The sequence below is a fragment of the Hypomesus transpacificus genome, chromosome 21 (genome assembly GCF_021917145.1).
Source record: "Hypomesus transpacificus isolate Combined female chromosome 21, fHypTra1, whole genome shotgun sequence".
Lineage (NCBI taxonomy): Eukaryota > Metazoa > Chordata > Actinopteri > Osmeriformes > Osmeridae > Hypomesus > Hypomesus transpacificus.
Genome location: NC_061080.1, coordinates 1345731 through 1373172, shown reverse-complemented (window position 1 = coordinate 1373172; position 27442 = coordinate 1345731). Strand labels below are relative to the sequence as shown.

Genomic DNA, 27442 nt, shown 5'->3' with positions numbered 1-27442 from the left:
TGGCTAAGGACAATTTCTGCAGAAAAATATTAGGCAGAAAGATCTCACTGCCACCATGTCCAAAAACTGCAGGTTCTCATTCTATATTAGGTCTATTGGAAGGGGCAATTTTTAAGTTAATGATGCCCTCTCTTTAAAAAAATAATATATATAATTACATTCTACAGCAAAGAAAGAAGGTCATGCACCCAGAGGACATGAGCAATTGATGTGAAGGCCAAATCTAACTGTATGGTCTCTGTCAACCGCACTAACATGCACGGTGCAGCATGACAGCCAGGACAAACTATCTAGATGGTGCATGAACCCAAATCCCACGGGTCACTTCTCCAGTAGCTCTCAAAGTCTAATAACGGTACAAACCTTAATGTCGACTCCCATCCACAGGCCAGGAAAAACCAGCATTGGATTTTAAGTGGGTTTTATTACAACAGAAGAGTTTTAAAACAATACAGAAGACAGCACACACACGTTTTCGTTTACCCTTTTTGATCATGGAATAATAACCCTGAAAAAGGAACCGAGCTAAAGGCAGGAACAGGGACATGACTAACTAAACAGTTGGAATCATCACAGTCATCAGAGACCCTCACCAACCATAGTTGGGGACTTGGAGTCCAACAGCACCTAAACATGCTGTGAGGGCCTCAGCCAATTAACAAAGAAAAAAAAAACTAAAACAAAAAAGAAATAATCATATATTTACAGGAACTTGCCTTTCGTAAGGGGTTGGTACGATCATGTTACTCCAGCAGCTTCAAAACAATATAAACCATATTTTAAACACACATCTACAAACCTGAGTGAAACATGAAAGAATCATGTACATGCGTCAGATTACTTAGGTTGGCGTCAAAAGTTGTGTGGTGTTTGAGTTACTTCCCCTACCCCCAATAAATGATGTCAATGTTAATGTCCGTGTGTTGCAAACATGTTTTTTTTTTTTTTAAACGTTTTTCTTCGCCGTCCCTGGTCTTTAAAGCTCATTGGCTTGGGCTAGGTTTGTTTGTTTTAAAAAGCAACAAGTTGAGAAAACGTTTAACCTCCAAACCTAGTGAAGGGGGGGGGGGTCGGGGCGATGGTGGTGTTGCTGGAGTTTCAGTAGCGCCCAGCTGGAGACATGACGGGGGGCCTCATGCCCATAGGAGGGCCTCCCTGGTAGGGAGGCACCATGGGAGGGCCCTGCCCATACGGGGGCATGCCTCCGGGCATGTAGCCCTGCATGGCCTGGGGGGGAGCCCCATACTGACCTGGGGGACAGAGACACGCTGTCAGACACGCTGAACTCAAAACACACCGTGTCAACGGCTGCACCAATCAACGACCGTGAAAATGCATGCAGACGGCAAAGCTGGTGAAACTGACCAAAAGCTGACCCAAAAGCTTGGCATTTTTAAGAAATCTAGTATCTCAGAGCATCTATCAAGTGGTATCGACTATCTTAGTATCAGGTAACTTGGAACATTAAAGCCCAGCTTTCCAGACATGGATCAAGCCTAGCCCTAGCCCAAACACCTTTTCAATGGAGATCTTCAACCTCATCGCTCTCTTACGTTCGGCCTAAGCTTAATCCACGTCTGGTAAACTGGGCCCAGGTAACCTAGTAGCTTGTGAGTTTGGAACCCAGTGTGGACCAGGCCCAGGTCACTTCCTGGCGTGCGGCTGAAGCCCTTACCATGCATGGGGTGCCTCATGCCTGGCTGCTGTGGGGGGATGCCCTGCTGAGGGGGCATCATCCCGCCCACGGCCGCCACGGGCGGGGCCGACAGGTGCACCTGGCCGGCCCGCGGGAGGTTACACTGGTACCGGGGCAACTGTGCCCGTCTCTCTTCCTGTTGGGAGGGAGAGACAAAGAGCCGGGAGGGGCACGCTCAGACTGAGGGCTAACGTGGCTATCTCCCTTGGCAGTGCAAGGGCAAACACCAAGCAAGTACATGCACCTAGGTTCGAGTTGACACGTTAACCCTAACCAAAAAGTAGGGTGCATTCGATTTGATCTCACAGGGCACTCCAGATGGGTGGGTTCATTTTTACCGTCCCATTCTTTGGACCCATCAACATGATCAAGACTATAACGACCCCACCCATTCGGTGTACCCAGTGATCTAAAATCCAGCAACGACTGCCTAATCACAGGAAAAGGGTAAACCTCGTCATACATTACTTACTGTGAAAGGGCAAAACGCAACGCTCAAGCAACTTACCAGCGAGATATCCTCATCAGGGTGGATCAACTTACTGGTTGCACTCGTGGTGGTGAGGGTGGCAGGCTTACTAGACACTGTGGCCGGGGGCTTGGCCACAGTGCTGCTAGAGGGGTTGGAGGAGGAAGAGGTGGAGGAGGAAGAGGCAGAGGGCTGGGTATAGGCGGGGAAGGTGGCTTTGGGAGGGTCGGAGGCGGCCGCGTTGTGGGGGTTGGTGCCCACCACTCCTGGGGCAGTCTGCTGGGCCTGGAGATGAGAGGGAAGGAGGGGAGAACCGTGAGATGGCTGCCTGGGGTTGCGACATCACCCAGCTGTGGGCAGAGCTCTGTGCGTGCGTGCGGCCCAGAGATGGTGTAAAAAGCGTTTTAGCAACTTCAAGAAAAACACATTTTTCGGCAGTGCAAAGCACACTGCAAGAACACTATTGTAAGCAGCATGGATCCTCTTCTACACCCGAGTGAGTGGGAAGCCACGGAGAGTTTACAGAATGCCACAAAACCTTTAGTTATCATTACGTTGCCAGTTAACCATTTTCTCATTGGATCGGGGTGGGGGGAGGGAAAAGAAAGAGGAAAAAAAAGGCCTAAAATCCTAATGTCAGCCCTTTGTGAAGTAGAGAAGGGCGAAAGAGTTGGACGCCTGCCAGTTTGCGTAACGCGCTGAAGCAACCAAACCCGGCTGTTACACAAGACGAGGAAACCGTGATGAAATCAGGTGCAGAAAACAGGGGAAATGTTTTTAAGTTGGTGTTTTTTTTCTTCTTCAAAAAGCTAAATGCAAGTCATGCCAGAGATAAACCGATTTAACAAGTCTGCCATCTTACTCATGTCTTAGTAGGATTAGGTAACGCAAAAAAAAAAAACACAAAAAAACATGCAGGCCACTCAACAAGTACGAGGCCTTCTTTGAGGTGCGGTCAAGGCAGTCTGGCCTGTGTGAAAACACATGTCATCATGACAGCCTCGTTAAGCCTCTACAGCCAGGCCGAGTTCATCGTTAGCTGCATGCCACTAGAGCCGTGCGGAGTAGCGGGGAGACCTCCTGCCTGCGTACTTGTGCCGGGTTAGGGAACAGAGAGGGGGCAGACTGAGGGTCTGCAGACTGAGGGTCTGCAGGCGGAGGTGCTGTGCTTGGAGCGTGAGAGCCCATCTGCAGCAGAGAGAGAGAGAGAGAGAGTGAGAGAGAAAGAGTGAGAGAGAAAGAGTGAGAGACAGAGGGTGAGAGATAATGAGAGAGACAGAGAGAGAGACAGAGAGAGAGACAGAGAGAGTGAGAAAGAGAGAGAGAGAGAGAGAGAGAGAGAGAGAGAGAGAGAGAGAGAGAGAGAGAGAGAGAGAGAGAGAGGAGAAAGGGTGTGAGCGAGTACGTCCACACCGAGGTCAGGGGATAGGAGGTGAATTTGAGGAATGGGGAGAACATTTCAGACCCATGGTCGTTTCTGGGGGACCTGAGCAGTCGGTTCAGTTGACCGACTCATTCAGGAAGCACTGTGCCACAAACAGGAAGTGACTGGCGCCAAACTGCTCGCAACAGACAGGAGTTAAGACATTGGTGAGCCCCAAGCAGTTCCTTCTCCACGCCCACCTGTACGGCGCTGGGGAACAGGGGTTTGGTGACAGCGGGCTGTGCCACGGCGACGGGCGGGCGGGCCGGCATCCCTGCTACCGTGGGCGGCTGGGTCATGTGGGGCATCCCAGGCCTGTGGGCCATGTGGGGCGGCATTCCTGGGGGAAGAAGGACAAACTCAGGTTCAACTCAGGTTCAACTCAGGTTCAACTCAGGTTCAACTCAGGTTCAACTCAGGTTCAACTCAGGTTCAACTCAGGTTCAGCACAATAATGGCGTTAAGCAATTAAAAGTAAGGGAATGAAACCCACTATGCTTAAAACTTGGGAGAGAAGAAAAAATGAAAGATGTAGACCAGCGCTCACCTGGAGGCATGCCGGGCATCCCTGACATCATCGGGGGCATCATCCCTCCCATTGACATCATCCTATGACAACACATCGCCCGCAACAGTTTTGAGAACACGCCACTGACTCGCTATAGACTGGCAAAGAACCTCACATGCACGGATCCAGACGGACGGGCTTCCCCAGGAGGTTGGCTCGGTACTCACCCGTGAGGCATGCCGTGCATCCCAGGGGGCATCCCGTGCATCATGGGGGGCATGCCTGGCATCATGGGGGGCATACCTGAACCAGGAGGAGGAACAGGGGGGTAGTCATTAGTGCCAAAGTTCATTTACCTTCAACCTTTCCCCAACTGCTGCACGAGGAGCCTGTTCACTTAGGAGCGTGGATGTCTAGCATGATTCTCTACTTCTGATTAAGATTCTGATGCGAGCGCACACACACCCAGGGAGCAAGCCCTCGGGTGGGGAAGTGAGCGACCGTGCGTACCCGAGTAGTTCCCTGGCGGCATGCCCGGCCCCCCAGACACGGGGGGCATGCCCGGCTGGCCCATGGCCGGAGCGTAGCCCGGCTGGGGCTGTGCGGCGGCGGGCTGCTGGAACGAGGGCCCCGGTTCGTCGTCGTCGTCGAACTCGTCCGAGTCGTCCGCGTTGTTTTGTTTCTTCTTCTGGCTCTCTGGGGGGGGTTCAGTGAGGAAATGACACGTTTGGCTCAGGGTGCAGCTGCCCCACCCAAAAAAATCTCTCCCTACGTGAGACGTACATGACAGAAAGGTTGGCGTTTTGCGTACCTTGCGATTTCTGTTCCAATGTCCGTCGTCTTTCCTGCATGTCTTTTTCTGGAATTCCCTCCATGCCGTAAATCTCCAGCTCTATGTCTATCCTTCCAGGGATGGCATTTGGAACCCCGTCAATAGTTTCTTTATGAACCTGAAAAGTCGAACAACGTCAACACCGTGTTAAAAGCGCTCGTGTATGAGCAGCGTACTGGATGGCTACTTGTTACACTGAACTAATAGAATGTCAAACGTATACCAACCTGCATGCAGTGAATAGCCAGACCTGGACCCGTGTACAATTTCTTGTGACATATGTGGCACTTGAAATGTTTAGCCTTTTGGTGTTGAATGAGAATCTTCTCATCGTCAAAATCTCGGTTACAATACCTAGGAAATTGAGGTCAAGGATATAAACTAGGCTGACATTAGCAAGAGTGGTTTAAACAGGTGTAATCGATACTTTGGGTCCAATACCATTACGACATAGGCTCCACTTAAACAATGTTTGCCACAAACACAGTGCCTCATGCTAACTAACGTGTGCGTGGCTGTGGTAATGCTAACTAAATTGCTAACGGTATATGTATTTCAGCTTTTTAATGGTTCATAATACCATCAACGCATTTCGTGAAGGACTGATATACGTCGCTTGAATAAACAATAAATAACCTTTCATTTGTATAGTGGGTTAAATTGTTAAGACAACATGGATTACCCCTCTCAAACAATAACGCTAGTTAGCTAAACACACTGTCCAATGAGGCCTAGCAAGAGTTAGCAATCCACAATAGCTAGCTGTACGACATCCTTTTCATTTGATTCATCTTTGAGTTTGGTTCTACAAACCAAAGGATACCAGCACCATGGCTTCATCTGCTTCTTTTTCTTCCGTCCCATTTTGGAGAGTATTCAAGTAGTTGGCGAACAAATAAACACTAAAATCCTATCGTATTATCTGGTGAAGAATAGCGACATGCTGCTTGTGACAACGCCGAAAATGGCGCTACCAGGATGAAGCCAGCCTCAGTAAGAAATTCAATTTCCGGTTGACTTCTCATGAGGAGTTAGACTTAAAAAAAACACACGGGATACTGTTGTAATAACAGACACAATATGACAAGACGTATGGAACCACCCTTATAAGTCTTTTAAAATAATTTATATTTTAACTTTGTCCTAATTTAAATCTTTATTTAAATAAAACGTCAATTTTCGGGGACAGAAAAAAAGAAAAGAAAAATATTTTAACTTGATCGTTTTTGTGTGTGTGTTTGCGTGTGATTTTTGGGGACAACAGTGGCTTAAGTTATAGCACGATGTATTTACCCCTGTCTAATAGAAGACAGAACACGGACATCTGTTTATGTAATTGCTTAATTTCTTATATATTTGTGTTCATATCCAACTGCTCTTTACGTCGATCCTATACTATCCTTCCGTTGGTGAGAAATCGTTAAATCCAACCTGGAAGTGGATTCCGCCACTAAATTCTGTTCTGGCACATTTCTGTTATTTTGATGGCATTCAAGGCTAATGTAATACCCACACATTCCACACGAGAGCGACCGCGTGTTACTTTTCAATGGCATAAGGTCCACGTTTCAATTTCAATCAAGTTTTAATATACTAGTTTATAAACAAATATTCAGCTGTGCCACCTTTATAAACGTATTAGGTTCCTATTATTGGCCATGAGTTCCCTGTGTCTAGTACAAAGGACAGCTTTTCACACTCCCCCTTTTCCTAGGTAGCCTAAATGATGGCTGTGACATATGTATGCCGGGAAATAGAACATTTAATGCTTTCAAATGCATTTTCCATTTCATGCATTCAGAGTTGCTGCTTTTTATGAGTGACCTAGGCCATAATAGCTACTGTGACAGGATCGCTTTGATGAATTATAGCCGACTCGTGTCCACACGCATATAATTGATCACCTTTTGACGTCCCGTTTCCCCAAAAGCGCTGCAACAACACATGACAAATGGGGACAAAACCTGCCTTACAGCCTACAAGACTTGACTTTCTGCAACAGGTGGGTAAGACTGTCCTCGACCACAAAAGAGACTGGAGGAGATCATGACTTGTGAAGGAGGGTGAGTTTGTTTTGCCATCTTCACAGCTAAGGCTGTGTCCTGTTGGTTCCTTTTTGTCTCCCATTTTGTTGTAAAAAAAAACTTGACTACAATTTACTGAAGTCAGTTGTGCTAGAAGTACTGTACTGTGTGGTTGTGCAACAATGTTATTGTCTAGACTAAATAGCCCCTCTGTTATAAGACAAAAGGGGATTGTGGATAAGAAAACAGGCATGTCAATAAGACAGACACTTGTCAAGAATAAATCACACTTTGTTTCATTATAAAACTGTTTAATGTATTCCAATATTTACATATCAAATCTACAAAATATGCACATGTTAAAATATTATCGATGACTCTTCTTTTGTGTTTTTTTTTCTTCTTCCTTATAGCCCTTATTATATACAATCCCAAATCACCTTCAATCAACGTTTTAACAGGATACAAGATCACAACATCACAACGCAGACCAACTGAACACTGTACAGCTAATACCAATAGGCCTATGTTCATGTTAGGAAAATCACCAGCTATTGCAAGTTAAAATATCAATTTTGTTATCATTAAAGTCTTTTAGCTTGTTTTGTGCAAGCAGTTACCAGTGTAATGTACGTTAAGGAACAGTGCAGAACAGTGAGTGGGGGGGGGGGGTGTGAGGTCAGACTTGTTGGGGTTTATGTGATACGAACACAGCATCCAATTCAGGAAAACGTCAGAGTGGTATTAATAGTTGCCGCTTCATCTCGTCATTGGTCTGATGGTTGGAGTGGGTCAGGCAAACACCCTTAAGCCTTCCATTCTTTCACCTGTGGATCCATGTCCGATCAGTGAACATGATGGGTTGGAAAGCCATTTCAGACTACAGGAATGGATCAAGGGATATTTGAACCCCGTAGCTTAAATTCATTTTGTGGATGGAGGGCAACATACTTGTTGAGAGTTTAACGAACCAATGACAAGTATCCATTTTGTCTCCCATATGCAAATGCAGGGAGCAAATTATATTTGACCCACCCGATACATGACAGTCAAAAAGGCAATAGAGAGAGCTTAAATAACACTTAAAACAGTCCTCCACTTGTGTTTTCTGTCCCTTCAATGCTAAAGGCTGTGAGATCATTTGGCAACATCCTGGAAAACAAAGGCTGAACTGTCTCTGTGTTGGTTATTTCAAAACCAAATGATTTCACAAAGTCGTTTAAGCATACCAGCACCGCCTACCATGGCGAACTGTGCATTCACAGACGGTACACGCACCATACTCGACACACGCACACACAAGGGCACACACACATTTGAGGTTACGACAGTGCTCAACACGACAATGTTTCTTTGAGCCAATGGCACGCATTAACCAGGAGCATCTTGAAAGGGCCAAATGTGGCTGCACAGACCCAAAGACTTGGCCAAACGATATCATTAGATATCCTGTTCCACTTCTGCAATATAACACTGGTCATCCTTCAGACTCATCACGTTGGGGTAGATTAGGAGTATATGGCACCAAAACCTGAAACCCTATGATCCTCGGCTGTGGCTAGGTCTCCTAATCAGCTCCAGATTTTTCCTTGTCAATAGGCACCACTGGGTTGGGGGGGGGGGGGGGCGGGGGGGGGAGGGCCCAGGCGAATGGCGTCACATTCGTATCAATCCAGTTAAGCAGAACCATTCGGAACGGTGGTACCTCATTCCTCCCTAGACTCACCAGGAGGCGGCCATCTTGCCACCCTTGCTCTGGAACGATGGGAGAGTGTGTGTGTGTGTGGGGGGAGGGAGGGGGGGTGAGGTGGGGTGGAGGGGGGGGGGGTGTGTGTGCGGCTAAGAGGCTTCCGGAAACCAGTCCGGAGCTCACGGAGCCGGGGGAAGCCGGACATCCAGCAGGCTGTAGGCGAAGACGTTCCAGAAGACGGCGCAGAGGACGAACAGGGCGTACACGCAGAAGAAGATCCAGAAGAGCGACTGCTCCTGCAGCCGCTGCTCGTAGTTCTGGAGGACCACCACGCCCAAGGTCAGGCCCACCGCCACACCTCCCAGGTGGGCCACGAAGCTGGGGTTGGGGCAGGGCGGGAAGGCCGGGGGGTAGAACCGGAGCCACACGGCCCGGCCGAACTCCACACTCACTGAGGGGAAGGAGGGCGGGAGAGAAAGTGAGAGAAAGAAAGAAAGGAAAAAGAAGAGGATGGCTGCCCAAAACAACATCTTGTCGATTTGTATATTCAAAGGTTGGCGAGGCAGTCCATCGCAAATGTCAGGACTAATTTCCTGAAAGAGGACATCCTTATCATCTCCTGAAATACCATTAGCACCGCTGCTAGAATCCTAGAAGAGCCTATTTCTTTGGCATCTATTCATTACCAACCCACAAGGCCAGACCACTTCACAATCTAGGTCAAGATCAGACCGTTTTATGTGCAAGGTTGATGTACTGATGGTCCCACTGGCTACTTTCTGTTTCTTTTCCCCCCCGTAATGATCCACATAAACCAGAAAGTAGGGAGGTTCCCCAGTGCAGAGGAGAACTGACTGGAGGGATTTACACTTTGAAAAACCCCAGGCAGGACTTACTGCACACCAGAGCCATGGCCATCCTGAACAGCTTAAACTGGCACTTCATCCCCGACCAGTTCTGAGGAGAGAAGGAGGGAGAGAAACAGAGAGAGGAAGAGAGAGAGAAGGGTAGAGACAGAAGAGAGAGAGACCGAGAGAGAGAGAGACAGAGAGACAGAGAGAAAGAGAAAGACAGAGAGAGGAATAAATGAAGATATATGGGGGGGGAGGGGGGGAGAGAGAGAGGGAAGAGAGAGAGACATCAGAGATGAGGAGGTTCCCACTGACAGAGGAGCGCCCGGCTCCACTGCGGGAGAGAGATACGAGATGAGCCGGGGAAGAGAAAGGAAGATGGACTAGACGAGAGGGACGGCGGAAAGACGGAGGATTGGACACCCAGATGTATTCCTCATCTTTCCCCCGTCTCCTCGTGGCCTCATCCAGCACAGCCCGGAAGCACTAAGATCTGAAATGATGCTCTTTGAGGGGGTCAGGGGTGAAGTGCATCCTGACCCCTGTGTGTTGTAAATGAACCATAAGTGTAAATATTTGACGAGGGGGGTATATCCTCTTATACAGACAGAACCTCCCCCCCCCCCCCCCCCCCCCCCCTCAGGGGGGCCTTCGCCGACTAAGGTCACGACCCTGGGAGTTTTTTCTTGTGGGGGCGAGACCTCGGCTTGAGTCAAGGGGGAGCAGGGAGGATAACATGGATGCGAGGATGCAACAATGCTGAAATCCGATTGGAGGCCGATGATGAGATTCAGAGCGGGACACGCCGAATGTGATGAACGCTCGTCATCAGTATGCAGCACACACACACACACACCCTTCAGATATGCACACACAGGAGCAGTCCTGTTGGCTTACAGGGGGGAACGTGTACCATATAGGCCAAGGCGTTAACGCAGCAGCCCGGGTTCGATTCCAGCCCAGGCCGTTTACATCATGCTGTCTCTTTCTCTCTCTTTCTCTTCCCTGCCTTTCCTATCTTCATACTGTCATTATACAACAAAGCAGAACATGTCTAAAATATATATATATATATATTAAAAAAAAAGATGCGTATTTGTGCACACACAGTCAAGCACGCAAACACAAAACCATGAGAATACACACACACACACACACACACAGGGACATGCTGAAACACAAGTACACAAACAGCCTCCGTCTGTGGGCAGAGTAACTGACAGGAGGTATGCGTGGAATGTGTAGACCCCATAGCACCTGCTGGGCAGAAGGCAGTGTTTTGATGCAGCCCTGCTCCTCCGTGAGACAGGAGCACTGAGTGATGTGATATTCATCTCCAGACTAGAGGCTTCTGCACCCACACACGCATGAAGAGAAACACACACAGGCAGACAGACAAACATGCACACAGACTCACAGAAACACAAGACACACAGGCACACACACATCTCCTACCATGACGACGTTGGCCAGGTGTGCAGAGACCAGGGCGTAGACCCCTCCAGATGACCCCACCACCGGAGCGGTCATGTCCGTGACGGACACCGCCAGGGAGCCTGCAGGAGGGTCACACAGGGCAGAGGGCTAAGGTCAACATCAGCATTGAGCCGGCAACAGCCACGTTCAATGAATCAATAGAGCAATTCATAGCCAGCGGCTGGGCCACTATCAGTAGGGGTGCTTCAAATTCAATGGAAAGCGATTCATTCATGCGACAATGCTCCCTGTATAGTTACGGGAGTTGTTATGTTCGATACGCACAAAGATGGCGCTATTCAGTGTGTGTGTGTGTGTGTGTGTGTGTGTATCTTTTGAGCTCTCCAATACAAAAGCGACCAAAAAAAAGTAACAGTGGCGCATCAGTTTAAAGGAAGACCTCTACTGAGTTCTGCATGAGACGGCCCGTGATTAGATGTCACTGAAATGAACTGGCACCAACTCTGTTTGACAGACAGTGTCACCAGATCCCCCCCCCCCCCCCGTTGTCCAAAAAGGCTCAATCAGCCCCCCGTGAAAGAGGGGAATACGGGTGCGCAGACAGAACCAATACGCAGCTGGGATTGGCAGGGAATGAGCACGAAATGTGAGTGAGACAGGGACTCTGAGGGAGAAAGAGAGCGGGAGATAGAATGGAAGACGAGAGTGTGGCGGAGATTGAGAGAGAGAGGGAGAGAGATAGAGAAAGTATTGAATTACCCGCATAGAATCTTCCCAGTGTTCTTAGGGAGGGCAAACAGACAAATTCCTCGCACACTCTCCCACAGATGGACAGACACACACACACACACACTCACACACACCCCCTGGGTGGGGGGTGCATCCCCAGTATATCCTCCTGACTCCTTAGCTCAGCGCCTGATTGAGGTGAATTATTGATGCCAACTTCATGGGACACACCTGCCTACGCAGCAGAGGAACCATGAGGTGGTCAGTGATTTCTCTCTTTCACACACACACACACACACACACACACACACACACATCTACACACGTGCAAAGCGTTGAAGAAGTCTCTTTAGTACAAAGACAGACCTCTTCAGCATGCGCAGACACACAGACACACATACATGTGCGCTGGGTGTTAGGAAGTAAATAAGTACTGGGCTGGTGTGATAATGTAGCAGGCCTATGGCTGACAGCGAGAGGCCTGCATGAGTTATACGATGTTCAATCACTCCCAGTTGTGATGATTGGATAAGGCACCTTAATCAGGGGCGGGGCTATTTATAGCTTGGGAGACAGCTTGGGGTGATTCTACACACTGCATGAATAAGCACACACCCAGAGACACACACCCACCCAGAGACACACACTCACACACACACACACACACACACACACACACAGATGTACACAGAAACAGGCAGTCACACACAACTGCAGACACACATGAACATAGAGGAAGAAACACACACACAGAAAGAAAGGGACACGCACACACGACGAGACAGAGACAGATACACAAACACACATGCCAAGTCAGTTAGCGCACAAAGGCCTTTGATTTAGCGATTCCCGAGGTGCTTCCATATTTCCAATGGCCTCTTTCTGTCAGTAAATTGAGCGAGATGAACCTACCCTGCTCTGTTCTAGAGACTTCTCTACACTGAGAGAGACCAGGACACCACACGGAGGACCTCAAACTCAAGGACTTTCCAATTACTTTCCGAACCCAAACCCATCATTTTCGAAATGCCTCGACAGCGCAACCCTTTGTGAGGGACATTGTCTTTCGCACAATGTACTTTTAATCGCTCTTTGAACACGGCGGGATCTCATACGTAGCACCGCTCCTCTATCTGGAAGTCGGTGAATTCGAAATTAAAAAGGGAAGACTAACAATAAAGTGCTTGACAATTTTTTTTAAATCTACGCAAATGGAATCTCCAAGTGAGTATTCAGTAACGTTTTCAAGCACCTTCAAAGTACCACTCACATAAACGATCAAGGCCTTCATGCTTTTCTCTCCTTACAATTTATCAACTGTCAAAAGACAGACCTTGTACTGTGTGTAGACTTGTGTGCAAAGTGTCCCAGATACTTGAATGTCCGAGACCATTCTCGTGTCTCATTGAAATGTGTGTCGGGTGAAATCGGGTGTGTGGCCTGAGAGCGCACGTGTGTGTGTGTCTAATTAGTGCCATCGGTCACTGCACAACAATCTAAGCTGATGATGACACACTACCCAGGAAACGCATGTGCACACACCCTATTTCCTGTGCCTAAGGTGCGTACTTATGAACAGACCATATCTTAGTTACCCCTGTAATTCTCCCTGTTCATATGATTGTTTCACCCCCCCCTCCCCCAGCTAACACACACACACACACACCTTTGATACTCTGAATAAATCCTCCATTTTCCAGTCCCATCTCAACCCTCCTCAGAGGTCCGTTTTTGGGTTGTAAACCGACAGCTCGTTTGTCTTGCTTGTTGCTTGTTCTTTCGAACTAGGCCACAAAGGGGAACCTGGACACGGGAGTGAGGCTGAGGCAGTCAGAGGTGAAACTTCTCCCGAGCTGTGTGTGTGTTTCTATGTCCACGTCATGCATTTGCGGATGTACTTCATTGTACCGGCCCCTTTGAGCAAGATTGAGTATGAGTGCGTTGGATCATTAGTGTGTCTGAGAGTGGTTAGGGTTCGACCCCTCCCTGGGTCACCTGGGTCCCTCATGACCCTTGACCCTTGACCTGGACCCTCCGCCCAACCACGGCCTCGCCAAGCAAAAGGACCGCAAACATCCCAGCAGGTACACCATACCTACCGACAACCGTCTAGGAGGTTACACACACACACAAAGACAGACTAACACAGTTCCCCCCCCCCCCCCCCCCCCCCCCCCCCCCCCTGCAGTGGGTCAATATCTAATTACAGTTTTTCTCAATTGGTTTGGCTCATTTCACGAAACAGAAATGACATTCTCAAAACAACACGTGCAAACCTCCAAACCGCTGGGCACTTGTTCACAACAGATTGGAATTGTTCATTCCTTTAATCAAATCGCAATTGTATTAGCACATCCTTGTAAATGACAAGTGCAATTGCCTACAGTTTGCACACATTTCAAATGATTTTGCACATCTTTGAAATGGTTAGGTATAATTGCCTTCAATTAGGCCAACTATCAATTGAAAATATCTTGCTGGTCTAAACTGACTGTTATTTCTCAGTCAAGTGGTTGTTCTCTGCAAAACATATTGGCATAATTTCCTTGTGTACATCATCAGCTGCACAATAGTTCACTCCACTGTCAAAATCTTTCAGGCACATAATACCATGAAAAACATAATGGTATATACTGTAATATGGATCTCTTGGATCATCTACTTACAGTCATTGTCAGGTGCAACTAGAACTTTACTAAACAAGGGGACACATCCGATCACCAATCACACAGTAAGTTTAGTTAGCTGACAGGAGCTATCCAGGAGTATAAATCCTTCCATCAAATATTTAGAGCTTGTCCCAGGCCAGCTCGGGGGAAACATCACTGTTTTTGCTGCCATTTCAGAGAATGGTGTAGTCACCCACATTCCCAGTCTTGGCCCATACAATACCCAGACACTCCTGGTGTCCTTGGACTGCCTGCACTCTGATCTTATCCCTCTACATGAGACCACTTTCTTACATTTGTCATTGTGTGGGACAATGTAAGCTTCCACCGTCACCCGCTCATCAGGATTCACTGCCCATCAAAGAATGCTAATGGTGCTCATATCACCTAACTCCCCATTCCTTAAACCTATCCAGGAGGTTTTTTCTGCATGAAGGTGGAGGGTTTATGAGCATCGGGCTCAAAACCAGAGGTCCCTGCTCCAGGCAATGGATGCTGCTTGTGATGATGTCACAGCAGATCAGTGTAGGGGATTGTTGCGGCATGAACAACAATTCTTCCCCTGTTGCATCGTAAGGGAGAACATCAGATGTGATGTCAATGAAATCTGTGGCCAGACAGACAGTGAGGACGACAACTAGTGAAACTCCAGCTTTGCTTTACTTTCTTACTGTATTTGTTTCCTTCTTGCCATGAAATGCACCCTCTGCAACTCTGACTAGGAGGGGGTCACTTGCCTGAAACTTACTGTGGTTACTCATACTACTAGTGTAGGTTATACATAATGTTAGTTTTGATGTGCTTATTGTATGAAAGTATATTGTGCTGTACACATTTCCTGTAACAGTAACCATGATGTATGGCAATTACAGTAACAATTTCCATGGCAGTGTAAGTGCAATATGTGATGTGAAACCTTGTAGGTTACTCTTGAATTACTGTAATCTTTTTTCTGTTTGATACACATTTACATTTTACATGTATTCATTTAGCAGACGAATTTATCCAAAGCGACTTCCAAGCTGTCTGCTTTACAAAAGTGCATAGGTCAATGGTCCTAAACAATGAGATAGCCACAAAAACATTGTGGTTAGCCAAAACATGAAGCATACATTACAGTGTTGTTGCTTGCTTTTCTACAGGTGCACTCTTGCACTTTTGAGGTTCATTTTGTTTAGTTGTAACTTGTTTGGCTACATGCTCTTATGGTTCTTCTCTTTGGCACTTTCTGTATTTGGGTTTTTCACAATGTATGCTTCATGTTTTGGCTACCCGAAATGTTTGGGGCTATCGCGTTGTTACTGTATGATCAGTGACCTATGCACTCTTGTAAAGCTCTCTTGGAAGTCGCTTTGGATGAAAGCATCTGCTAAATGAATAAATTTACACTGTAAATGCAGATTGAGACACATTGTATTCTGGAAAGAAAACATCTACTACAGTAACTGTAGCACAGTGCACATGAGGGATATTTCTAAGGTCCACTGCCATGCTGACAAAACATCTAAACATTTTGACCTGCAGTGTTTACACAATGCCAAAGGGACTTTTCATTTTGGGGGCACTGACTATTTGTATGAGAGAAGGATTTAGTTTTGACTGATAAGTTGTCTGTTTTAGGAAAGAGATGACCCTTTGCAGGTGTTCCATGGTGTTTTGCTGAACCATCTGGGTTATTTTGGCAAATGTATTTAAAGGTTTGAGAATGTTCAATTTTTTCGAGCGATGAGCCAAAGCAATCGAGAAGGAACTTTTCATTTTGAGGGCACTGACTATTGATATGAGAAAATGATTTGGTTTTGAAGCATGAGTTAACTGTTTTGGGTGAGATATGACCTTTTGAAGGTGATCTATGTAGTTGTGCTGAACCATATAGGCTATTTTGCTAAATGCACGTGGAGCTTTGAGAATGTCATTTCTGTTTCAAGAATTGAGCCAAAGCAATCGAGAAAAACTGTAACGCACCAGTCCCCTGGAGACTCCCTCCTCAGTCTGATAGCTGATGTATAGATGTGTGTGTATGTGTGTATGTGTGTGTATGTGTGTGTGTGTGTGTGTGTGTGGCCCTTTTCCTGGGGGTGTCAAGCTGCAGGCCACCACAGCTGGGGCTCCCAGACAGACAGACAGACAGACAGACAGACAGACAGACAGACAGACAGACAGACAGACAGACAGACAGACAGACAGACAGACAGACAGACAGACAGACAGACAGACAGACAGACAGACAGACAGACAGACAGACAGACAGACAGACAGACAGATAGATAGATAGATAGATAGATAGATAGATAGATAGATAGATAGATAGATAGATAGATAGATAGATAGATAGATAGATAGATAGATAGATAGACAGACAGACATATAGACAGATAGACAGACAGACAGACAGACAGACAGACAGACAGACAGACAGACAGACAGACAGACAGACAGACAGACAGACAGACAGACAGACAGATAGATAGATAGATAGATAGATAGATAGATAGATAGATAGATAGATAGATAGATAGATAGATAGACAGACAGATAGACAGACAGACAGACAGACAGACAGACAGACAGACAGACAGACAGACAGACAGACAGACAGACACACACACACACACACAGAGACAGACAGACAGACAGACAGACAGACAGACAGACAGACAGACAGACAGACAGACAGACAGACAGAGACAAACACAGACACAGTGACAGAGACACAGACAGACACACACACACACACACACACACACACAGACAGACAGACAGACACTGAGCCACAGGGCATCATTTCCCTGCCAAATGACTGCCCAAACTTTCATCTCCCGACCCCCCTCCCCTACACACACACACACACACCGTTCCTGGAATATTTCCACTCCAAATCCCCTCTAATCTGGAACAGAGTTCCGGAGGGAACTGTAAATCTCTGCCATGTTTGTTTGGCTGGAGAGGTAAAGTGGGATTAGGCCATGATATCTTACATACATGTCCTGTTTACAGCCCAGGGTCACATGATTATCAACTGAGCCGTGCTGAGCCGAATCAGGCTGGGCCAGGTCGATCCGGGACCCCCCCCCCCCCCTCAGGCTGCACGCTAGAATGATATTAGCAGCTAATGTCACTATTGAGTGGGTGGTGACATTTCTCTTCTTCAGCTGCTCTCTCTCTCTCTTTCTCTTTCTCTCTCCCTTCGGACTCTCTCTTTAATTCTTTGGCGGTTCCATCTTTCTCTGCACCTCCATATCCCCTCGTTCCTCTTCTTCTGTCCTCTCTAGTGGCACCACGTTTGGGAAGTGTTGACCCTCCTCATTGTCAGAGCTGTACCCCCCCCCCCCCTCCATCTGAACACAGGACCATCTGTCCCAGACGTGAGTGTTCCCTCAATGACTGGTGTCCCCACACCGTGGGGGTGTAGTCTGATGGATATGAACACACACACACACAAACACACACAGAAGGAGACGTGCAAAGACCCAGTTCACAGATTCACCCCACCCCCTCACTCACACACACACACACACACACATGCAGATTGAGTGTTGTCGCGTGGGCACTGTTATGGAGATGAAAGGCTGTTACTCCCACATTCTCTGTGTGTGTGTGTGTGTGTGTGTGAGTGAGGGGGTGGGGTGAATCTGTGAACTGGGTCTGTGCATGTCTGATTCTGTGTGTGTGTGTGTGTGTGTGTGTATGTACTGTATGAGTGTATGCAAAAGGGACGGTAACATCCTCCGATTCTCATCGGTGCACCATGCTGACCATTCAAAAAAGTGTATATTATACTTATTATTGGAGGAGGTATTCATATTTAGAATTTTGAATAATAATGTGTGACCAATAATTTGATAGTAAGACTGATCCTCTCTAAACTGTTTCACAAGTGCATTTTCTCATCTCCACAGCTGTCGGTAGCCAGTTCTCCTCAAGTGTCTTGGGCAAGTTGGAGGCATGTTTGGGCCAGTCACAGATGATCATGGAGATGAAAGAGACACACATTCCACTGAACAGCTCCGAATCACATTGATGCTGCATTCGATCTTTCAAGAGAACCGGACAATTTAGCAAGACGCAAGAAATTAGCAAAATATGCTGTGCCGCAATAAAAATGCAAACAAATATGTGAAGAAAAATGTTCACTTTTTAATGATTTGGATGAAATTATTTCAGAAAAAAGCAAATGATTAAAAATCTAACTATCATTCTGTACTATATTGAATTGCATGGCATCATATTATGCAGAATCACATTGCATTGCACCAAATCGCATCGTGTGGCATCACACCGCATCAGATTAGCAGCTACTTCATTTGTATCTTTCATTTATCGAATAGTTGGCAACACATGGAGATATCGCATCAGGCCTCAGTGAAGCAGATGCACATCCTAAGTGTATATGCCTGTGTGTGTGTGTGTGTTTGTGTGTGTGTGTGTTTGTGTGTGTGTCTGTGTGTGTGTGTGTGTATATGTCTGTGTGTGTGTGTGTATATGTCTGTCTGTGTGTGTGTATATGCCTGTTTGTGTTTGTGTGAGTGTGTGTATATGCCTGTGTGCGTGTATGTGTGTGTGTGTGTGTGTGAGTGTGTGGGTGTATATGTCTGTGTGTGTGTGTGTGGGAGTGTCTAGTCCTGAGGAGGCCGTACCTGCCAGAACGCCACACACGTAGACCAGTCCGATCCTCAGGGCTCCATGGACCATCTCTAGAGGCACGCCAACCAGCAGCTGCATGGCCATGTTCAGACCCAGGTGTTCTATCCTGCCACACACACACACACACACATCAAATATTATACAATGCATACATTATCCAGTTCATCCGTCAGAGAATTCATTTTCCACGGATGTGTTTGCAACCCCAGCACTTGGCAATATCCTGAGGACTGATATTGTCATGTACAGCCGTGAAATCAGTCTGCTCTGAAAGGTTGTTCATATGTTCATATTGATGTGTGGAGGTACTGTATACTCTACATAAGCACACAATCCTCAGTGAGACAATTATTCTGGACCTGGCTTTATCCTCTCTCACACACACACACACACACAGATGATGGGATTTGTATAATACTGTATATCACCTGTCCTCCCACACGGACACACACACACACACACACAGTCTCTCTCTGCCAACACATTATCCTCCACACACACACACAGCTTGAGGATAGAGAGAGGTGGCTGCTGGGAGTTCACCCAAATCTCCTTCCACAGCTCGCGTTCCAGGGCTGTGACTACCAGCGGAGAGGTCTCTTTCTCACACACACACACACACATGCTGTCTACGCAAGCCCCTGTGAACACACATACACACCATCGATACATCTAAGCCTGGGACTCACAAATTCCCACACAAGCGTGCATTACACACACACACACACGCCCTTCATGCCCACACACGGTCAGCATTGTCACATTTGGGTGCCACAGCAGAATCTGAAAAATAGGAGTTAGCATATTCTCCTGCCGGTCCCTACCCCAGTCTCTCATTCTCTCTCATTCTCTCTCTCTCACATCCTCTCTCTGTCTCTCTCTCTCTCTCCGCACTGAGAGCTTTAAGCTGACTATTTACAACATGAAGCCTGTAAAGGATGCCTGATCTAGACCAGAACCAAGGCCAGATCTCTCTCTCACACCCTCTCACCCTTTCACTCTCTCACTCTCTCACTCTCTCTCTCACACACACACACACACACACACACACACAATGAATGAACAAACACACACCTAAAACACACAAACACACAGAACAAATCAAGCCTACCCATGTCGCTAGGCAGAGAATCCCCATGTGGATGCGGACACAATGGGGGATATTGATTGGCTAAAAAAAGGCCTGTCTAAACACACAAGGCCGCTACACTCCAGATAACAAGAGCCATCTATTTCCCTCTCTGCTAACGAGGACATGAGGGATACTCTGTACAGTACAGGCGGCTGCACTCCTAGGAGACCAGACATGCTATTGTCTGAACACAATAGCTAAGAGAGAGATACAATACTCCTGTCCTCTACTGCCTGTACACACAAACAACAACAAATGGATTTAATGGTGTTTTACCACACTGCAGTCTGGTTACAGTACAAAAAGCGTCCTGTTTGGTTTCTGCGTGTTATAAGACTTCTTGAGCATATAGTCTTGCTCTTTCTATCATGAAGTATTTCGAAAATACTTTCGTAAAGTGCCAATTTCTCATGATTTTCTAGAATTCGGCTTTAATTTGGCTTTAGATACTGACCATTTGAAATGGTCAGTTACAACGGCACTGACTGTGTGTGTGTGTGCATGTACAAGTGTGCGAACATGTGTGCATGTGGTCGTCTGTGTGCGTGTGTTCAGGGGTCGCTGGACACCAAGTTCTGTGTTTGTGGACCAACATTTGCGTTCTGTTGGTGTCGTGGATTGGAAGGATCAGTGCTGCTGAGCTTGTGAGGGGATTACATAGTGTAGTGTGTGAGTGTGTGTGTGAGAGTGTATGTGAGAGTGTGTGTATTGTGAGTGAGTAAGTGAGTGAGCGTATGTGTGTGTGTGTGTGTGTGTGTGAGAGAGATTGTGTATTGTGAGTGAGTGTGTGTGAGCGTGCGAGAGTGTGTGTATTGTGAGTGAGAGTGTGTGCACACTCAAGTCAGTCTGATAAGTCTATGCAAGTCAGACAGATAGACAGACAAAGAGAGTGAGTGAAAGAGGCAGACGCCGTATAAGCCTGTCAGTGGTCCAGCATCGTGACTACAGGATGAAGAGAGAGAGAGAGGGGAAGAGAGATAGTGGGCGACAGGAAGACAGAGAGCGAGGAATGGGGAGCGGGGATGGAGAGACCAAAAGAGAGAGCATCAGAGATGTAGGACAGCTAATAAGAGAGACAGAGTGAGATAAACACACAGAAAGAGACAAAGAAGAGAGAGCGAGGAAGAGCGAAAGAGACAGAAAGCAAGAGAGGGATGAAAAGAAGAGAGAGAGGTAGGAAGAGAGAGAGAGAAGACAGAGAGAGTGAGAGAGAGAGAGAGAGAGAGAGAGAGACAGAGAGAGAGAGGAAGAGGACTCATCTGATGAGCCGGCGACTCAGTGCCAGCTCACGGCGGCTGCAGCCAAACACTGATTCAATATTGAGACATCATACTGGAGAGGCTGGAGGGCCGCAGGGGAGTGCGTCTCAAGCGCTCCCTCCATGATGCATCCCCTAGCTTCAGAGGCTGTCGTGTGCAGGCTGGGGTTTGGGCTGGTTCAGTAGCAGGCTTAGGGCTATCATAGACCCTCTTCATCCTTGCATGTGTTTGCATTGATAACGGTATTTGTGTGTGTGTGTCTAATACTTTGTAGTCTGTCTGCCTGGCTAATGTATACGTACGTGCATGAGTGTGTGTGTGTGCGTGAGTATGTGTTTTGCTTACACAACTGTGCATGTGCACTCCCATCTGTTCTAAGTCCCCTCGGGCTCGTGATGAATGACAATTTGTTTGCCGGTGATCAATGCACATTACACATCCATCTAACCCCCCCCTCCCCCCCCCCCCCACATACACACACATCCCAAGGCCAGTTTATCTTTCAGCAACACATTTTCCATCCATCTATCCATCCATTCCTCTGTCGCTCACACACACACACACACACACTCACGACACGACCATCGGGCCCAGTCAAATTGAATTAGCATTTTATGAAGGAGTTTTACAGCCAGAGTCTCCATTTACTCAGCAATGTGATAAAACACTGACCTGGGCCATAGTGATAATGAATAGGTTGAGGTTTACTCTAGGAGAGGCTGGATGTAATGACCTTCTGATTCAATTACTGGTGATCTAGTTCTATGGCTCTCGTCTTCCAAATGGGAACCTTTTCTACATGCCTTTGGGAGCAGAGTCCTTTAAAGAGTAAATACTGCGCTGCTGGTCATCCTTCCTGTTTCTCGTAGGCCCCACGGGTTCGAATCGCGTCCGTCCGCATTGGGCATAGGGCTCAAATCCCCCTCAAAATAATCATGAACACATTTCCTTACAATTTCCTCTCTTCCCTTACTGGTGAATCCCTCCCCCCTTCCCCATTTTACTTTTCCTTCAACCAAAAGGGATTCGAACCCACGACCAACCCCAGCACCACGGCCCCAGCGAGACACTCACCCTGCGTGCATGAAGGCGTAGCTGAGGTAGCGCCAGGCCTGGGCTCTCAGCTGGGGGTGGTAGGGCAGGGGGCTCCGCAGGAAGGACGGGCTGGACACCTGGAGCACCCAGCGGTCCAGCTGCAGGCCATAGTACATGAACACCGCCACCTAGGGGATGGGAGGGGAAGGTCCCATTTTAGAGGGGGGGGGGGGCGTTTATTGTAAAGAGTCCAGGGTGCGTACAAGCGGATTCACAGTGCATCTTCTTGTATGATCTCGTGCCCAATGAAATGAAAGTCCCTGCAAAGGGAATGCTACTTTGCTCATTGCCGTCCCACCGAGGATGTCACAGAAACGACAAGAGACCTTGAAATGAGGAGTTGGACGAACATTCACCCCCCCCCCCCTCCCCCCCACACACGCCCAAACTTCACCATCTCCACCCCACCCCCCCGCGGACCCCACCCCATACCTCAGCGATGGTGATGGCCAGGATGATCCAAGGAGGGGGGCAGTAGGTGTAGCTGTCGAAGTACCACTTGCGGTCGATCTCCCGGGGCAGGGTCTCGTAGGCCACGTGGCGCACCAGCCTCTGGGACAGGCCCAGCCCCACCTCCTCCCTCAGCCCCGCCCCCTTCAGGTGACGCCCCCCCTGGAGGATGGCCCGCCGGAAACTGTTGGAGCGCTTGTTGCTCATCTGGAGGGAGGGGATGGAGGACAGGGTAGGTCGGGGACAAACAGAGAGAGAGAGAGGATGGAGAGAGTGGGCGAGGAGGACGAGAGAGGGTGGGAGGGAAAGAGGTACAGAGGGAGGAGAGGGAGAGAACGAGAGAGAGAGAGAGAGAGAGAGAGAGAGAGAGAGAGAGAGAGAGAGAGAGAGAGAGAGAGACGCTAGCATTAGTACACAAGCGATAGGGTTCTATATCATAGGTTGATGTGTGTCACTGACACGCTTGTTTATGTGGTGCATCTGTTGTTACTCTCGTTTCTTGAATATAAGAGCATATTGGCTCCGCTCTACTCAATAAATATATTTGGTAAAGAACATTTTAACGTTTAATCTGCGACGTTTATATACAGTATATTTTTATTTACAAAATAACTACAACTTACAAGAAACACACACACATGCCGGGCAGCCCGCACCCACACCCACACACACACACTACTCCTCATTCTTCTCTCATGTGACAGCGACCACGCTGCAAGACCCTCCCACCTCGCCCTGGCAACAGAATGCCTCCGTCATCACCTAGCAACCGCTGAGCCCTTCTCCTCGTCCCAAACACTGCTAGCAGCTGCTGTCTAAACACAGAGTTCTCCTGCTCTCTCACTCACACACACACACACAGTTTCTGAGACAGTCACTCACTCACACACCCTCTTGTCTCATAGACACACACACACAAATACACGCACACACCTCACACAAAGGAATGCCTTCTTCCCCATGCTAGCCCCCAACCCGAGCAAAATTCACAGAGCTCCTTGAGAACATGGACCGGGGATGATGTCACCACGGTTGGACCAGGATACCGCAGAAAACACTACAATACCCTGGAATCTCCCCTTGACTTTCAGACACAAAGATTACAAAAGGATGACATAGTCAGAGAGGGGAAAAAAACACCCTACTAAATATCCATGGAACTATCGAAGACAGAGGAAAAACGGAGCGACGGAGAAAGCCCAGTCAGAATCATCCGCTCGATTGAGCAAACTAACAACCTTTGAGAATCACATGACGCCTGTTAGCAGTACGATACAGCCGAAGAGAGACTCCACGTTTGGAGGAGAGAGCGGGAGCTGTTCGGAGGCGGACCAGATGCTGGTCTCTCCTGAAGGAGACGTCTACATCTGGGTCCAGCCTGTCTGAGTCTCCTCATTTCTCCATCTCTCCTCGAGTCGTTCGGGCCTAGCGCAGTGCCGTCCACCGGAGCTCTCCCTCCCTCTCTCCCCCCCTCCCTCCCTCCCTCTCTCCCTCCCTCCCTCCCTCATCTCCAGCTCTCCCTCCCTCTCCCTCCCTCCCCCCCCTCACTCCCTCCCTCGCTCCCTCATCTCCAGCCCTCTCGCTCCATAACTCTTAATGTGCTGCTGTCTGCTGCCAAACACGGCTGTTTTATCTCTGCTATTTAGAGATGATGAGATGGCTGATTGAATATATTTATGTCTGGAGGAGGGGAGGGGTGGATGAGTAGCAGATTGTTTGTAATGCATACGGATGGATTGACCTTTACAAACAGGAGGGAGACAGACTCACAGTACAAACTCCACCGGCAGCAACAATTGTAAACACCGTTTTTCTAATCGATGTTGTGCCCTACCATTTGAAAGGCTTTAATCTTGCCAAAACATCAGTTGCCGCTTGAATGTTTTCGGATCAGACTGATTGAGCCTGATATATTTACATAGCTAGGGACTGAAGTTCACAGCTCCGGCAAGTTGATATTTCTGATAACTCTTCTTCTGAGATAAACTTCACACAACCCTAATTACTGAGGCTGGAGAGACAGTTATGAGTGAGAGACTGTAGTTTCCATGGGCACTCCCAACTCAGAGCCAAGCAGAGCCAGATCAAACAGTGGCACACACACACAGTCTGTACCTCTTTAAACAAACACACACGTAACAACAACAAATACACAGCCTGTATCTCTTAAACACACACACACTCCGTAATACATAAAACATACACACATACACGCCTCACAAACACACACACACACACACAGAAGCCTATAAACACACACACACACACAGTCTCAAACACACACACACACAGTCTCAAACACACACACACATTCCACTACAGACATCCCCCTCCAGGCTTCTCCACCCAGGCCCATAAAGACACAGTCTGATTCCTCTGGCAAAGCACAATTCTTCTTCTATTATCCTCTGTTCAATGAAGAAAAGAGAGAGAGAGAGAGAAAGAAAGGGAGTGACGTTCTATCTATTCACCCACCGGGGAGAACAGAGGCGAGGAAAGGGGTGGAGAGATTGGTATTCAGCCAGCAGGGACAGAGTAGCGAGGACAATCTCTTTGGCTGCAAGATAAAACCAGAGGAAGGACAGAGAGAGACACAGAGAGAGAGAGAGACAGGGGGGAGAGAGAGAAAGAGAGAGACACATAGAGAGAGAGAGAGAAAGAGAGAAAGAGAGAGAGAGAGAGAGAGAGAGAGAGAGAGAGAGAGAGAGAGAGAGAGAGAGAGAGAGAGACAGACAGAAGCCTGGCTATTATTAACAATCTCACTGTCAGCTGCGGTGCAAAGCAAAGACAGAAGGAGGCAAGAAGGCAGACTGGCTCTGTTTGTTTCACTCCTTCTCTCCTCCTCCTCATCCTCCTCCTCTCTCCATCCCTCAGATTTCCTGTTCCCTGCTTAGCTTCTGTTGTAGCTGACAGTGAATGAGAGCCACAGGGGGTAAGGGTGGGTGGGTCCTACCAGGAACAATAGCCCTAAGCTAAATACACACACACACACACACAGTAAACACATGCCCCTCATTCCTCGCAGTCCCACTTCCAGTTCCACGCCCTGACCTCTGACCTCTCATGTGACAGGGATCGGCAAATGGCAAACAAGCTCTTTCACCAGCTTCTGACTGCCCACAGGCAAGTTCTCAGCCCACTGTGCCAGACAATGGCTCACTCTGAAGGAAAGACGGATAGGAGAGATAAGACAGAGAGGGAGAGGAAGGAAACGAGAACATGAGAGAGAGTGAGACTCTCTTCTCACCGTTTTCCCATCAACGTAGCTTGTTGTTTTTTTTTTGTTTTTTTTTTACTCCAACTCTCTAGACCATCTTATCACCTGGTACACACACTCCTAAGTTACAACTCGCAAGTCTATATGCTCACAAGTCTAAACATAGATCAGCCAATCACTGAGCATTGTCCATAACCGTGACGAATCACAGCACATGGATGACATCAGTCCCACCCCAACAGAGAGGAAATGACCCGTGTGACCTACCAGGTTGACAAAGTCCTGGTAGCAGATCTTCCCGTCGGCGTTGCCGTCGGCGAGGGCCAATAGGACCTCCAGCTTGTGGGGGTCGAGCTCCGAGCCGTGGGCGTCCAGCAGGTCCTTGAAGCGCTCCGTACTGATGAAGCCTGAGCTCTCTGGGTCGTACTGTAACACACACATTGCTCATCGTTTAAGACTCAGCATGTGATTCTAACTGTGGGTAAACCCAGAAGGGATATCATTCTCGACATACAGTGGCGGTTTGAAACCCCAAAGATATTTTGATGTTACTGAGGGTAGGATATCCCTCTCCCCCCCCCCCACACACACACACACACACACCAGAGAAGAGCTTCTATTGTGGCTCCCTGTGACTGCGTCCTGAAGCCTTGCATTCCTACCTTGGGGTCCCACCCCTGACCTTGGTCCCACCCACACCTCCTACAAAGTGCATCCTAGTTCAGGTCCTCCCCTCCCCCCCTCCCTCCCTCCCTCCCTCCCTCCAACGCCACATCAAGTCAGTCACATCCAGCCAGATCAACCACACAACCCACACCCCAAATTCCTCCCACTCACACTCACTCTCTCTCTCTCTTTCTCTCTCTCTCTCTCTCTCTCTCTCTCTGAAAACACAGAAGGCTGCCAACCAACCAACACAGACATCGATTTCATTCCACAGCCGGCGTTGACAGCTACTCGACTTCGGAATAGAAAAGCGGGGAAAAAAGGATTCAAGCGTGTGCATCGCATACTTTCAGGGGAATGTCAGCCACGAGCTGCAGGGAAAACAAGCGGAGGAACGCTCTCAGCAGTCCTCGCTGCGAGGGGCAGGAAGCCCTCTTGAACTCAGCTCAGCCCAACTGGCCCGCCAAGAATTTCAAAAAGCCCCACATCTGGGTCTTTGAGTATGAAGTGTGGGCGTGGGTCTGTGTGGGTCTGTGCGTGTGTGTGTGGGTCCGTGCGTGTGTGTGTGTTCAACTGAGTGTGAAGGGGCCGTCTCCAGGCGTACTCATCCAGTCGCTCTCGCTGTTTGTTGTGGATGTCGGGTTGTTTGTG

The 27442-nt window shown here is 48.1% G+C and overlaps 2 protein-coding genes across 3 annotated transcripts in view; both read right to left on the bottom strand.

Moving 5' to 3' along the window:
- Positions 1-404: 404 nt before the first annotated feature.
- Positions 405-5920, bottom strand: znf207b (zinc finger protein 207, b). The gene is made up of 10 exons (XM_047043570.1): positions 5752-5920; positions 5156-5282; positions 4908-5046; positions 4607-4792; positions 4324-4399; positions 4136-4197; positions 3789-3928; positions 2205-2450; positions 1676-1832; positions 405-1250 (listed from the first exon to the last, which is right to left on the bottom strand). The coding sequence occupies exons 1-10, from the start codon at positions 5790-5792 to the stop codon at positions 1099-1101; spliced, it is 1326 nt and encodes a 441-aa protein (XP_046899526.1). The 5' UTR covers positions 5793-5920; the 3' UTR covers positions 405-1098.
- Positions 5921-7255: 1335 nt separating this feature from the next.
- rhbdl3 (rhomboid, veinlet-like 3 (Drosophila)) overlaps positions 7256-27442 on the bottom strand; it is a 40443-nt gene continuing 20256 nt past the window's right edge. For both annotated transcript variants that reach the window (XM_047043574.1, XM_047043575.1), the window contains 7 exons: positions 26393-26551; positions 22891-23115; positions 22438-22586; positions 18966-19078; positions 10949-11049; positions 9539-9599; positions 7256-9093 (listed from right to left, as the gene is read on the bottom strand). In XM_047043574.1, the coding sequence (XP_046899530.1) occupies positions 8822-9093; positions 9539-9599; positions 10949-11049; positions 18966-19078; positions 22438-22586; positions 22891-23115; positions 26393-26551 (1080 nt within the window). In that variant the 3' untranslated portion in view covers positions 7256-8821. The remainder of the gene's footprint in view (positions 9094-9538; positions 9600-10948; positions 11050-18965; positions 19079-22437; positions 22587-22890; positions 23116-26392; positions 26552-27442) is intronic.